This window comes from Corvus cornix, chromosome 1 (assembly GCF_000738735.6).
Source record: "Corvus cornix cornix isolate S_Up_H32 chromosome 1, ASM73873v5, whole genome shotgun sequence".
Lineage (NCBI taxonomy): Eukaryota > Metazoa > Chordata > Aves > Passeriformes > Corvidae > Corvus > Corvus cornix.
Genome location: NC_046332.1, coordinates 83,049,685 through 83,064,306, shown reverse-complemented (window position 1 = coordinate 83,064,306; position 14,622 = coordinate 83,049,685). Strand labels below are relative to the sequence as shown.

The 14,622-nt window shown below is 37.7% G+C and overlaps 1 protein-coding gene across 2 annotated transcripts in view; it reads right to left on the bottom strand.

The window, feature by feature from the left end:
* DHRSX (dehydrogenase/reductase X-linked) overlaps nucleotides 1–14,622 on the bottom strand; it is a 162,997-nt gene that overhangs the window by 110,455 nt on the left and 37,920 nt on the right. For both annotated transcript variants that reach the window (XM_039567780.1, XM_039567817.1), the window contains one exon: nucleotides 3,137–3,205. In XM_039567780.1, the coding sequence (XP_039423714.1) occupies nucleotides 3,137–3,205 (69 nt within the window). The remainder of the gene's footprint in view (nucleotides 1–3,136; nucleotides 3,206–14,622) is intronic.

The window sequence follows — 14,622 nt, the reverse complement described above, 5'->3', positions numbered from 1 at the left end:
CTCTGTGGCAATCCCAAACCATCAACGATTTTCCCAGCCATATAATTGCTACTATTAACAACACAAGTTCCCAATTTAACAAATGGAAGCAAGATAAACGTCCACATCATCCTGCCTTCTCCCAGCCTTGTGATTCAGGGTGTAACAATCTGTTGCCCTTGGTCTTTTGGAAACAGTGCCCATGTGAGAATTTTAATGACAATGCAGCACTACTTCTGGCCTGTTCTGGATATCTAAGGGCTGTGATTTCTTTATCATGGAGGAGATTCTGATGGTTAAGCTAACTGGGTCTATCATGCCCCAAGGACTTGTAGCTTATTTACTTCCACTCAACTGCCCATGTACGTCCTCCCTCTTTACACTTTGCAATAGGTTACTCAGAACAGAGACCCAAAACCAAGGACTTAAACAGTCTGGAATCAGCAGGGAATCAGCAGGGAGAGGAACCAAGGAGGTTTCTGATGAAGCACCAGGGGAGAAGATGGGTGGAAGGAAGCGGTGAAGTGTGAAGTGATACATTGCTCAGATTTTCTGAGTCCTTTAGCATGGCTGCTTTGTAGGCAAATGGCTGCAACTGCTTTCCTCTCCAGTAATCTCCTCTCTTTTGGCATTGGCTCTGCTTTCCATGCCTCCAGCATGGGAAACCAGGCGTCCTACCTCCCTGTATTCAGAAGTTTTGTCCGTTCTTTTTTCATGTCTCGCCATTCTTTTACAAAAAAAAAAAATCCCATCACCTGCCTGCATAGCCTTTTTATTACTACCCTTTATCCTCCTCTGCAACTGTTAGCACATTACTGCTCATCAGCTGCTTCGGAGGAATTACTTACATACATGCTTTGAATCTCACTTGTCCCAGAAGTAAGTATAGATTATGTCAAGTAAAACTACTTACCCTTAGATTTCAGACAGAGCCCCAGACAGACAGTGGGCCAAGACAGAGAAGGATGATAGTGCCTTAAAAACACTGTAATTACTTGCATTCAATATGCCTGGCATTTTCCCAGAGCTGTCTCCGGGGATGTTTGTACTATGTATGGCTCAGCCAGGCAACAAGGAGAGGACAAGGTCTTTTGCTCCCTTTTGCTGTCTAACCTGATAAAAAGCAAGGAGATTTTCTTTGTTCTAAGAGATCTGAGATCTGGATAACAAACTAATGGCACCCACTCATGTTTTTTGTCCATAATAGCCATATTGACCCAATCCTTGACCACACTGGCTGCCCAACAATACTATTTTGAGTAGTTCTCCTTCAAGAGTCTGATATTCCTGATGGGAACGGTTTCTGTAAAGCAGTGTTTTCATATGGGCCATGAAAAATGCTCAAAGAAAAAGCATGGGCAAAGGGTCAAGACAGCCAATAATGTTTCTACGCAGTGACTAAACAGATCTTGAGCTGTAGCTTTTGAAAAGGTGATACTCTTGCACAGCCCTGTCTTGGTCACAGTATCTATGCACACATCCTATTGAAGGCAAAGTGCAAATTCATTGATAAACAGTAAAAAAGGAGTGGCACTCAGATCTGCACAATTCTTTTGTACAGGACATTGCACTCGCAAATACGAATTTGCCTCAGGCAGTGAGAAATTCTGAAAAGGCAATACTCTTCCAATTTATTTTTAGGCCAAACTTACCAGGGCCTGAGATTACTAAAGCCTCAGTCAAAATAATTACAGTGAGGAACAACTTCAGTCGACTTTAAATACACTTTCAGCTTCCTCAAACTGCCATCTGTATCTTAACAGTTTATAACTGAGGGCTACAACTGAGTTTAGTTAGAAAAATCAAGAAAGACTGGGATGCTAGAAAAGCCTGTGATAACACAGAAGGGAGAAAATAAGACAGACCCTGGTTTATTCAGCTTCATGCAAGTCATGTGATGTAATTAATTCCAACTGGTTTTGGTCTCTGTACAGAAACTTCCAGCAAAAAGAGTTTAATGATGTAAAAATTACCTTTTTCCTTTCATGATCCTTCTAACTGTGCCTTAATTTATGATGCTTTTAACATGTATCCTGAGGCTATAATGGATGCACATTTATTTAAGTCAAAAGATAAATCTTAATGAAAGGTTCTTTTAACACAATAATTAACATGCATTTTGATCATCATAACAGTAATTATTAGAGGCACAAAAACAGAAACAGATCTCAGAAGAAGCCCTGAAGATCCTAAATAGGTTGGACTAGCAACACTGTCCTATCATTTTGCCAAGAAATGTTACATCAAAGTGGCAGGAATGAATCATCATACACTATTAGGAACTACACCCAGTGAAACCCAGGGACAAAAATATGAGCTGCACTAACCTCCACCATAAACTGCAAATTACAGTCACAGAGTGGATAGTGTGGAACATGCCTTTCCTCTCACTTATCAAGCTATGCTCTCCTTATATCTCCACAAACATGATAGATCATCAGATAAAGAAAATAAGAGAAAAACCACAAAAATGTAGGAATTTAGGCTTGATATGAAAGGTCCATTTATATTTAATTTATATTTATATTATATTTTACTTTATGAAGTATTATAAGCTCTTAACATGTGTCAACACAATCAAGCAGCCTTGATCTTTCAAAAACTAGTACCTCCTAAAACAAGAAAAGAGCACACACTCTCACCTGCCGTCATCCTCTCCTTAGCAAAAATTACTGGTATTCTATTAAATAGCTATTTAATATGTCACGCTATTAAATCATTGTGCCCATACACATATGCAGGCAGACTTTAACTTGCAGGCAGCCCTTTTGCAATGACAAACAGTAAAGTCAAACAAGTCTGAAAACATTTTTTTTTTAAAAATATCCTATTTTACCCCTGAGTCAGATTTATTTCAGGAATTCAGTTCATAGAATCACAGAATCATTTGGGTTGGAAGGGACCTTAAAGAGCATCTAGTTCCAAACCTCCATGGGTAGGGACACGTTCCACTAGACCAGGTTCATCAGATCTCCATCTAAACTGGCCTTGAACAAATTCCAGGGAGGAGGCATCTACAATTGCTCTGGGCAACCAGTTCCAGTGCCCCAGATTTAAAAAAAAGTTCAGCAATACACAAGGGGATCTCATATAAAAGGAGATGACCACAAAAAGAGAGGGAAAAGAATTTCTTAAAGGAAAGTAGATAATATGGTACCTTTTCCAGTCAAAGTTTCTTCTTTTATTTTCCTCACCGCTTCTTGGCCATCACTTTCACTGTTTCCAGCTGTTAAAAGACAGAAAATGAAAAATTAGCAATACAATCATTTTAGGGAGTGCCATTATGAAGTGCTACCCACAGTGTACAAGCAGTATGAAGTTTTAGGTGGAAAGATGTGCTTCCTTATGGTCAGGCAGCAGAGGTTGTCAAAGAGGGCTGCACAAATGCACTGCTGTTCACATAAGTTCTGCCAGTTTACCTCATTAATTCATATAAAATAGGACTATCTACCGGACTAGCAGACTTGAGATTCGAGTCTGTGAGCCAAGTGAATTGTATCACATCCAGATTCTGCAAAAAATTCACAACAGGTTAAAGCAGACTTCCCCTTTCTCTTTTTCCAAAATGAAGACTTCCACAATTGAAGGAAAGTCCTTACTACCCTGTTTCAAATGCTCATGAGAAGTTTTCTTAGTGCTAACATAAAATGTGATTAAGCGTCACATAAATGTCTTTTGTGCCATTTAGCTTTGGTGGGTGGTTACTAATTGCCTGATATTTGTTTGGCAATTTTTTTATAACATATCAAAGGAAAAAAAATAAGCACAAGAGAAATATTGGAATTGTTAACACAAGTTAAATTTTTTTAATTAACATTCAATTTATCCATCCACAAATATTTCCCATAGCATAAAATGTCAAAATACCTACTGTTTATTATCTAAATTGGATAAAAATACTGATATCTCTTATGAACATCATGAAGTTGCCTTCTTCTTTTCCTGATTATATAAAATTCTGCTGAAGTTTCTATACAAACATCTTTTTCTTGTGCTGGCCTACAAGTCTCCTGTTCTCTCTTTCACATCACCACAGAATAAGATGAAGCTGGAAGAGACCTCAGGAGGTATCTGGTTCAGCTCCCTGTTCACATTAGCTGGTACATGCTTGTATTTACTCTAAGATGCATTCTTTTGAGAATGTAGTTTTAGCTGTGCTTCTGCAGTAAAAAGATTTGAAACACATCTTTGTTTTCATGATATGCAAGAAAACTCAACGTTTACATAAATTTAGCCAAAATAAATACATTTAGCATTCCAGGTACTGGAGAGCAAACAATTCTCACATAAAATCTAGAGTCATACAGGTGTACAACTGTTCTCCATAAATTCCATTAACTATGGAATTATACTGCTTGGAGGAAGAAAGAAAGAAAGAAAGAAAGAAAGAAAGAAAGAAAGAAAAAAAGAAAGAAAGAAAGAAAGAAAGAAAGAAAGAAAGAAAGAAAGAAAGAAAGACCCAAAACAACAAAGCAGACATTTGCAGTATTTTCTTCTTGCTGTTTTCCCCCTTTAAAACCATCCAGCCTTGTAGAGAAGAAAAACATTCAGTTTGATGCTAATTTCCAGATATAGATGCAGCATCAACAAACAAACCCTCCAGTGAAACTGCCGTTTCTGGGGAAATTTGTGCACAGGGTTCATGGGCAACAGATCAGTTTTCCTCACTGTTTTACCTCAAGAGATGTCCTAGAGTAGGATTTCAAACTCAGTGTGCTGTTATTAGGCTGGATAGTGTTATGCTAGAAATAAAAATACTTTTATGCCAATTCTGTGAAGGTCTGATTTGATTCCTCTTTTATTCAGCACCTCTCACACAGAGATCAGGCTTATTAAAGCCTCCAGTGTCTTGATTTAACTCTCAGTATGTTCATTTAATTTGTTCTTTTAAAAGAGCTTGTGTTCACAACAAATTTTAATTTGCTTTATTTTGCTGCTATATAAATGGTGATTCATTAAAGCTCAGTGCCTTCCAAACAAGCTCGTTTTATTCATATTTGCATATTTTTCATTCTAGACCACTGGGAAAAAAAAATAATTATTTTGCTAAACAGTCACTTCAGATGTGTGTTTGCAGCCTGATGCAACAGAGTTTGAAAGCCAGATGCTGAAGGCTGGAGTATTGCAAAATTGAAATAGCCTCGGTAAAAACTGCCACAGTAATAGAGGCTTTTGAAATCCTTCTTTCAAAGAAAATCCTGTAAGAAAGAATAAAGACACTGAGCAAATGACCAAAATCTTTACAAAAAGTTCAAAGACCCTTAGATCAGAAAGATACCATGAAACTGGGAGGATAATCTAGGCTTCTGAGTCAGGTTAAGGAGATCAGCACCCCCTTGCCAAGGGCAGGTGGGAGAGGAAAGGGACATTGCACTTTTGCATTGCTACCCTTCTAGTACGTCCTTCTGGGATCTTCTAAGCAAAGTGAGTGCTAGGCATCAAAAAGATCAACCTCCTTTCAAGTGCTACATTAATTATTCAAAATGAAAAAAAAAAATGTTTTTCAAGTCACCAAGCTAACACAGTCAGCTTCGGGTCGGGAAAAATGAAACCTAATCTGCATCTTCTTGATGAAGTTGGGTCACTAAAGGGCACAATCTTCAAGTGCACTGACCAGGTGTACAGCACCCTAAACTCAGGAGGAGGATGGTTTACTACACGAGGATCAAATTCTTACCACTGTCAGCTGGTTTAGATCCCCAGTAGCGTATTTGTCGTGATTCTTTAAAAAACTTCATGATACACAAAATAATCCTCTGGCTGGATATCTTTTCAATGATTCACTATAATTTCCATATGTTCCACATACCAAAATTTGTCCATTTTAAGTGTTATAGCATCTGTAGCATAAGATCTGCCTACTCTGAATTCAAGTGGTTTGAAGGGAAGGCTAAGAAAGGGAAGACAGATCACATATTTTATGCAGTGGGGGAATCTTAAGAAAAGCTTTGAGAAAGAAGGATTCATTGTCTTGGGAGCTTAGATCACCAAAGTACCCAAAACCATAATTATCTTGCTTTTCATGTTAATTTAAAGTGTCTGTTGGGAACTCAAAATAGATATAGTTGTCTCAAGAATTGTTTATGCAAGCTGTTCAGTGCCCTATCTGATGTTTTTTTTTTTTCACTTAGCCCTCGTAGAATAGTGAAAAATTTAGGTGAGACTGATTCAATAACAATGCTGACTACAATCAACTCTGAAAATAAAAATAGTAATATAAAAATAAATCCATTCTAGATGAATGAATAAAATACTGAAACTCATGTTGCAAAAAAAGGAAAAGATATTTAAATATGACTTTTAGTCAAACAAATTTACTCATCTCTTCCACATTCACTTACACAAACACCACAAGTCAAAGCAAGTTGATATAAAGCCACCAGAGAAGTACATATTAAAATTCTTATCAGCAGCAATGGGCTTTGGATCTTATCCTAAATGTCAGGCTCTGTCATCTTAGTCACTTAAGTAGATCCTAACTCTGAAAGTTATTTGAGGGATTTCAACAGAATTATCACAGAGATTGCTCAGTCTGAATAAAGCTGAAAAAAACACAGCCAGTAGAAACCCAGCATGGGCTAAAGACACACTATTACTAGTTAAGGGGTTCTGATGCATCTATATGTATTCTTTATACAATATTTTTAATTTCTTTGAAAGTGAATATCTCTCCAAAAGAGTAATTGCCACTCACACACTGAATATATGCACAAGATTGATACTGATAAAGAAAGCAAGAGCTTTTTCAACTGGTGTTTTGCAAAACTAGGAATTTGCAATCTTGATGTTTCAAGGAAAAGTACTTCAGGGCATTATAAAGAAATTTAAAATAGTCTGTGATCAACAATAGAGCCTGCAAAGCTTAAGGGTACCTGGAGAGAATAAACCCACAAATCCAAAAAGCCCTTGCTTACCTAAGTTTGTCAGGGAAACAATGGATAACTTTACAGCGTTTGCAGAATGCCCCATGGCCCTCACCACTCCCCACTGCTGACTTCGAGCAACCCAGGTTTAGAAGTGGTGCCCATAAACTCTTATGTATATGTGCATTACCAGGAAAAGCTTGGTGGTACAGTAATCAATTCTGTGTGTGTACCATCTGATTAAGGAGTTGCAAAGGATGATGGTTAGATGACTTTGTGCAAAAGAATATAAAATTTTCCAAATGGAAATTTGAATTAAGATGCCTCCTCAGAGTAGCATAATCCTCACTGTGATTAAAGGGGAACTGACTTCTTTAAAGCACCAGCCCGAAGACAGGACTTGTGAGGGCACCCAATGCCTCAAGAGAAAAACAAAATCCTATCAGCTGGTGTTAGGAAGATTATGATTTTATGACTGTGCACAACAACTAGAATATGCCTAAAAGAGAGGAATGACTGCCCCCAAAAAACTCAGAGGATGAGAAATTTGAACTCAATAAAACATGAGCAGGTTTATAATGGAATTTATAAAATCTTCAGTAGAAAAAGGAATACAGATCTTGGGTCTCACCTGTAAAATATTTAAGGCATGGATTTAAATAAAGCTGGGTATAAGGATGTGACCAGCTACAAAAATAAATTGTGAACGTGATACAAACTTCCTTATGTCTAGAGATATCACATGCTTTTGTCATCAAGTTCATCATACAGCAGTCACAATTAAATACATGCCTTTTTTACATGGAAGGCAAAAACATTGTTGTAAATGTTTCTTTGAGAAAAGAAGCAAAAAATGAGCAAGGGAGAGAATGTCAAATTGCAAAGAAAAAAGAAATCATCATTATTGCCTTAGGTTTCAGCTACTCACCTGTTCCAACAAGAAGCTAAGAAGGACCCTATTTATCAAACCCAAAATATATCTAGACAAGTGCCCTATTTCCAACAATAACCTGTAGCAGACGCTTAAGGAAAAGATATGACAGCAGTAGGACTAGGAGTGTTTTTTTTCCAATACACCCTCTCAGAAGCAAGAAGTTTCAGAGATTTCCTTAACCAAAAGTCACACATGGCCTCCCAATGAACCTGGTCTGCACTACTTCACCTATTTGCAATTTCAGTTCATTCAAGCGCTTGACCGCCAAAGAGTTCTGGGGCAGCCAGCTCTGTGATTTAATGACACACTTAATTACATTCAAAAGGTTGTACTTCAGTAGTTTGTTTGTTGTTGTATTTTTTATTTTGTTGGATGTTCTTTACTTTGTGTACAGTAAGACAGGGAATGACCACTTCTTGTTCACTTTCTAAACCATTCATAATTGTATGATACCACACCTCAGTCATCTGTTTGGAAGCAGAAGGACCTTTGTTCTGTGCCCCACCTCCTACAAAGCCATCCTGTACTCCTAACCATCACTCTTTAGTTTTTTCCAGTTCAACCAGACTCCTTTTGAGTATGCACAACAGGATGAACCAATGGTTTCTATAAAGGAAGAGGGACACTTTCTGTCCTGTTTTCATCTTCTTTCCTGCTAAGTAATATAATTTTATTTGCTTTTATGACTGGCATGAAATATCAATGATGTTGTACATAGAGCTTTCAACAGTAAATCACAATATTTATTTTACTCTTTGAGTAGCTGTTAATTTAGGTCCTATTCTTGTAAATACATAGGTGTGGCTGTTTTTTTCTCATATTCTATATTTGCATTTACTAACACTCTGTATTTATGCATCCCTTCCTAACAGTCATTCACTATTGGGAGATTATTTCCTACTCTTCATAGTAGTTAAGATTTCACAAGGCATCTTTGGATGCCACCCAGTCCCACCCTCTGCTACCACTGGTGGCCCAGGACCATGTCCAGTCAGATCTCAGGTATTTCCAGGGATGGACACTCCACAATCTCTCTAGGCAGCCTATGCCAGTGTTTGACCACTCACATTGTGGGGGGAAAAAAAAAAAAAAAAAAAGGGGGTTTTCCCATCAGGTACTTATACACTGGAAAAGATCCCTCTAACCCTTCTCTCTTCTTCAGGCTGAATACAGCTCTCTCAGCCTCTCCTTACATGTCAGAAACTCAAATCCTTTAATTATCAATAGTCAAATTCATTTGACTATCCTAAACACATTTAAACAGAATGCATCATCTCACTGTTCACCCTGTATTCTGTATCTATCTTTTATAAATGTACTGAACATGTCTACGGGACCAGGAGTATCTTTGCTCCGGCCTGAAGCTGACAAATAATTTTTCAATGTTGTTTTCTGCCTCCTAATCTATTACTAAACTACAAGAGATCTTTCTCTTATCTCAGGACAAGCCAGCCACTTTAAATCTTCTGGCATGAATCTTAAAAAAAAGCTTTTGAAAACCAAGACTAAATTAATTCACACAGTTGTTGAATATTTCAAAGCATTTAGCATAAATGCCTAATGAATAAATTAAACAAATGCCTAGAAAAAATGCAGTAACTCTTCCAAAATTCATCAACACATATTTAACTTTACATTTTTTAAGTGTCTGACTTATTTTTCAATATAAAATACACACTTACTGGCCTATGCACAACATTCTTCTGAAAACTGCCCAGCACCTGTATTTGTCCACCTTACACTTCTCCTTTACCAAGGATGATTTAAGGTTCTGTGCAGTAGATACTAGTCCAAAAATACTTTTACACTTCTGATGGATTTTGTTTTTAATCACAATGGCCTGTTTTAGACTGTTTTAATTTCTTTTTGATGTTTAGTACTGTACTTATACTGAGTTTGTATCAATCTCCATACTATTTTAAGCTCTGTGTCTTTTTAGCTGCTCATTTTATAGACTTCAGAGACAGTGAACAGATTGAAGACTCCAAGCTCATTTGGTTGCTCCTCGTAAGGATGCCTTTCCATCCCCCTGATAAAGCTTGTTTTCCTATAAACCCTTTAAAACCATTTTGAAATAGGCAGACCAGAACACAACATGGTATTTGATGTTCTGGCCCAAAAAGGATTCATACAGTTGAATCAACTCTTGTTGTCTGTTTAGTTGGTTCCTTTTCCAACTACTTATAATACTTGTTTTGATTTTTGCATGCTATGAAGCACCACTGAGTTTCACAGAATGATCTATTTTGACCCTGAGATGGACTTCCAAAGTGCTGATGGTCAACACAGAATCCATCATGTCTTTTTCTGGAGTTGAGATTTTTCCCCATGTCCATCACTCCATATTGCTCTACACTGAACTGCACATGCCTTTTAACACTCAGCTTCTTAATGGTCTTACTGCAATTCTTCACACATCCCTGGTCTTTATCACCCTGAATAGGTTTGATACAATTCAAAGGACTTGTCTCTTCGTTATTTGCTCCTCCTATAAAATTATATGTTGAAAGCACCATATGTTAAAACAAGCACAGATGTGACAGTCTTCCAACAGAAATTAGGGACTAAAGTGTTTGACAAAAATCATATGTATTTGGAAGGCTGTGTGCACATGGATGGTGCATAAGTAACAGACAGTACTGTAAACAGAGTTTTTCATAACCCTGATTACAGTGCACTGATATGACAGAACCTGAACTGAATTACAATTATATAGCAATCTGCATGCATTTTTTTTATGCTCATACAGGAAAAAGAAACCATCACCCACTTTTTATAGGTTGGTAAAATTTTGACACTTCCTGACTAACTCTAGAACTCATTCAGGCCTAAAAAAACCTGGCTGAAATTAGAAAGATAAATACTTTTCTAGAAAAAAAATTATAACCCAAGCATCTCATAGATCTATGAATATTATAAAAAAAGACTATTAAAGTAACCCAAAGAAATTTTCAGTAATTGAAATTAAATCAAACTGTCTCTGAAAATGAACAATTTCACCCTCTTGATAGGATTTAATTATCCCTCTAAAGTCACTTCGTAGTATTATACAATATAAAAATTGTCTGATTCATGGTACAGAGAATCCAGTTTGAAAATTGGAAATTAACCGGAATGAAAGAGGTGACAGAAATATCTCTTGCTTGGTCTCCTGCAGGGCTTACCGAGGTCACACAGAAGTGCTGAATCTGGTGATGGAAGTAAATTTATTTATGCCAGAATTGCAGAGCTCAAGCCAAAACTGAAGAGCTCAAATAAGTCACATGAATATATATACATATACATAAATATAATGAGATTGCTTCCTTCAAAGTGTGAGCCTGTCTTAGAAACCTGTGACACGGATATACTCAGACGTGATTACTCTGTCCTGAACCTGGTGTTTTATACCAAGCAGCATATGTGTAACATTGTAAAGGTGCAAATCTTTTGATTTTTCATTCACCATTTTCAGATAGAATTATCAAAACTTCTGTATTAGATGTTATCACACATTATCTCGGCCTTCTTTTACTAATGTACTCAGAAAAAAAAAGAAAAAAACAAATTTAGGCTCTTTTTTTTTGAGTCAACAATTTTAACGTGCACTCACAGAATCCTCATAAAATTAAACAGCTGTGATAAAGGATGGAAGGAGTATGAAGAGTTTATGCATTTTATCAGTCTAAATTGAGACTCACAAAACTGTGGCAAACATCTTAAACCAGAGCTGAACCTACTGTTTTTTATGACCTGGGCTGGGGGAGGTCATAGAAATGTCCAGGATATCTTGATTTCCAATGTCCTCATTGTGAAGAGCATATTTATTTTTAAGTGCACACAAAACACTACCTTCAATATCAGTCACTGCTGGATATGGTGTGTCATTTACCTTCTCTCTCTGAAAATGAAATTGCAAGTTTATTTATCAAGCAATAAATCACATAGGAGGGTGCAGGAACTCCCTGGCTTGATTCCGAAGACTCACCATAGCCATCAGTTTACCCAGCCAGGGGTTTGCTGCCTGCCATGAGATTTTCCTGAAGTAAAAGCCCTGCTGACTGTGAGTAAAGCTACCAGGAAAAGCAGCCTGGCAAAAAGCCTCAGTGAAATCTATCAAACACACAGAAAATTACTTTCATCATTTCAGCATTCATCCCAACCTCTTTCCCAAGAAGAGGCTGAGGACAGGGTGAGCAGCACCCGCAGAGGGAAACCATCAGTGGGAGAATGGAGTCTTGTGCACCAGTACTGGGACTGGAAAGGAAGAAGGTGGAAAACAACTATGAAACCACTTTCTGTAAAGGCTCTGAGTGAACATACTGCCTTTTCGTACAGCGCCTATTCATGTTCCACAAGGTAACATGCTTCCTACTTATTTGCTTTCCTCATTCCATTGGTGGATCGGATTTAAAAGTAGGTTGCTTCAAATATTTACTCCTCTAAAATGTCAAACTGAATCAAAATCACATCCATCACAAATGGTGAATCATTTTTCACATCAGACATTCAGGCTTGACTCATTTGCCTGCTGCAGGGATATCATCCTTTATTGCTACAGTTCCTATAATGGGAAACAAGCATTCAGTGATTGAGCATGATTGACTGTAAGCTACATGAGTGTCTCTTGCAAGCCCAAATTCACTTAACATCCACACTTTTTTCACAGAAGTTCATGTCTATATAGAAACATAGCGTGAAAACATTTGTAGAGGAGAAAGCTTGAGCACACTTGCTGTCTTATTTGAGCCTTGTGTGGCCTGAAGCTGAATGTGCTAATGCATGCCAGTGTGCCAGCAGATATTTTAAACATACTCTGGACACTTGGGCCCAACAGTGAGGAACAAGGATGGAAGGTCATTGCATTTAATGGGCTTTTGAGATTGTTATGATCTTGCAGCTGGAAAAGTGCCTGGGACTATCCATTCTACTGACAGGGCTGCTTTGGTCTGAAGAATTTCACAGGCAAAGAAGATGGCTGTGACTCACAGGGCTCAGTGTTTAGGTCAGAGTTTGCTTGGAAGAAATGAATCAGCTGCAAATCTTACTCATCAAATGCTTCCTATAATTAATTTCATTAATTTATGTTTGTAGAGATTCGTAGTGCAAGTAGTAAGATTGATAATACTGTAGAGTGAATGGAAGTGTGTGTGTTTGTAAGCACCAAAAGAAAAGGCAAAGTGTTAAAAGAATGTTCGTTATTGACAAACAAAAGACATGTTTAGAGGAGACTGTCCCTGTGTTGTGCATGTCAAGGCCACAGCACAGAAGACTGGCCAGCAGATAACCATGCACTCTGCCATCAGGAGAGTAACATCCACATTACAGCATAGTACCCATACCACTATTTTTTCTGTTAGCCCACCCTAAAAATAGGCTATAGACAGAGCCTATACATTGCAGACAAGGAAAAATGTGCTGAGAGCTGCTGAGCAATATAAAAGATCACAGAATGGTTGTGGTTGGAAGGGAGCTCTGTCCAATCCCCCTGCTAACGCAGTTTCACCTAGAACAAGGAGCACAGGGTCGCATTCAGACGAATTGTTGGTATGTCCAGAGGAGGAGACTGCACAACCCCTCTGGCGGCTCTGACCATAAACTGGCCTGTCATTTCTGACAGAGAAGAACCGCAGAGATGGGACAGGATTTAGTAGCTGGCATGACCTTTTCCCATACTCAAGTGATGCTCACAAGACCACATGAGCTCATCTTGGTGCTTATGAGAGTACAGGTGAGGGTGTGAGTGAATGAGGTTTATGAGGGAGTGATTGTGAGTTGAAAAAAATTCAGCTTATTTAGAGATTCTGTACCTATACCTCACCTTCCCATTCCCAAAACTCTCACGCTGGATTTTGTTACATGGAATATCCTAAACTTCGAGTGATACAAAATAATTCTTAAAAAAAGAATGTTCTACGCTTCCATGACCCTATTCAAAGAGAAGAAAAGTACCCTTTCTCTTTTCCCACTGAGTACCTTTTTGCAGTCCACCTTAAAGATGAAAAGCAATTTTAGTGAAATATTAATGCTGACATCATTAGCTACATCTAGCTACATTAGCAACATCTAGCATTTAGCTACATAAAGAGGCATCTACTTGCATTTTGCAGATGCTTGGGTTTGACACATCTATTAAAACATGTATGAGTAAGTGGTGTTCCACGTTACACCTGTACGATTCCAAGACAACTCCATTAGTGTTACTGACTGCACTACTCTAAAAGTACATGGCTACTGTGCTCTCGTCCATTGTTTGGAGTGGATTTGGTTTTTTTTCTAATGACATGTATGCAAAGCTTTAGAGAGTTTTTATACATTCTGTATCAAAGCTGAACAAAATGGCATCACTGGGTTGATAGTATTGAATGAAACAGCAGTCTTAAGTGATTCTATGGAATAAAAGTTACAGTGGTTCAGGTAAAAATCTAGTTAAAGAAAGATGAAATGAGAAAATTTATCATTTTAAACATATAAGTATTCATTATGTTACATTCTTATTTAGTAGACATATTAGTCATAAATATATATGTGTAGTACAGAAAGCTTTAAAAATAGGAAGTCTCCTAAGTAGTGTCTGCTTAGAAGAAATGGTGCACACAGGACCATTTTTGAATTTGTAGAGAAATTCACCTGACTTCAAATGTCTCACTCCAATCTTATAAACTCTTTATTATCCATGGAGAGAAATAGGCACCTCCAGAAGGTGAATTGTCCAGTCTGTCTCAGACTGACATGACTGAATCTCAAGGTATTTATTTCCTTGTCTTGCCTACAGAGGCTTCTTACAGTGACAAACTGGGAAGTAAATGTGTAATTTTTACACGGATGAAGTTGTAAGGGCTTCCTCTGCCCTTATAACACAGATCA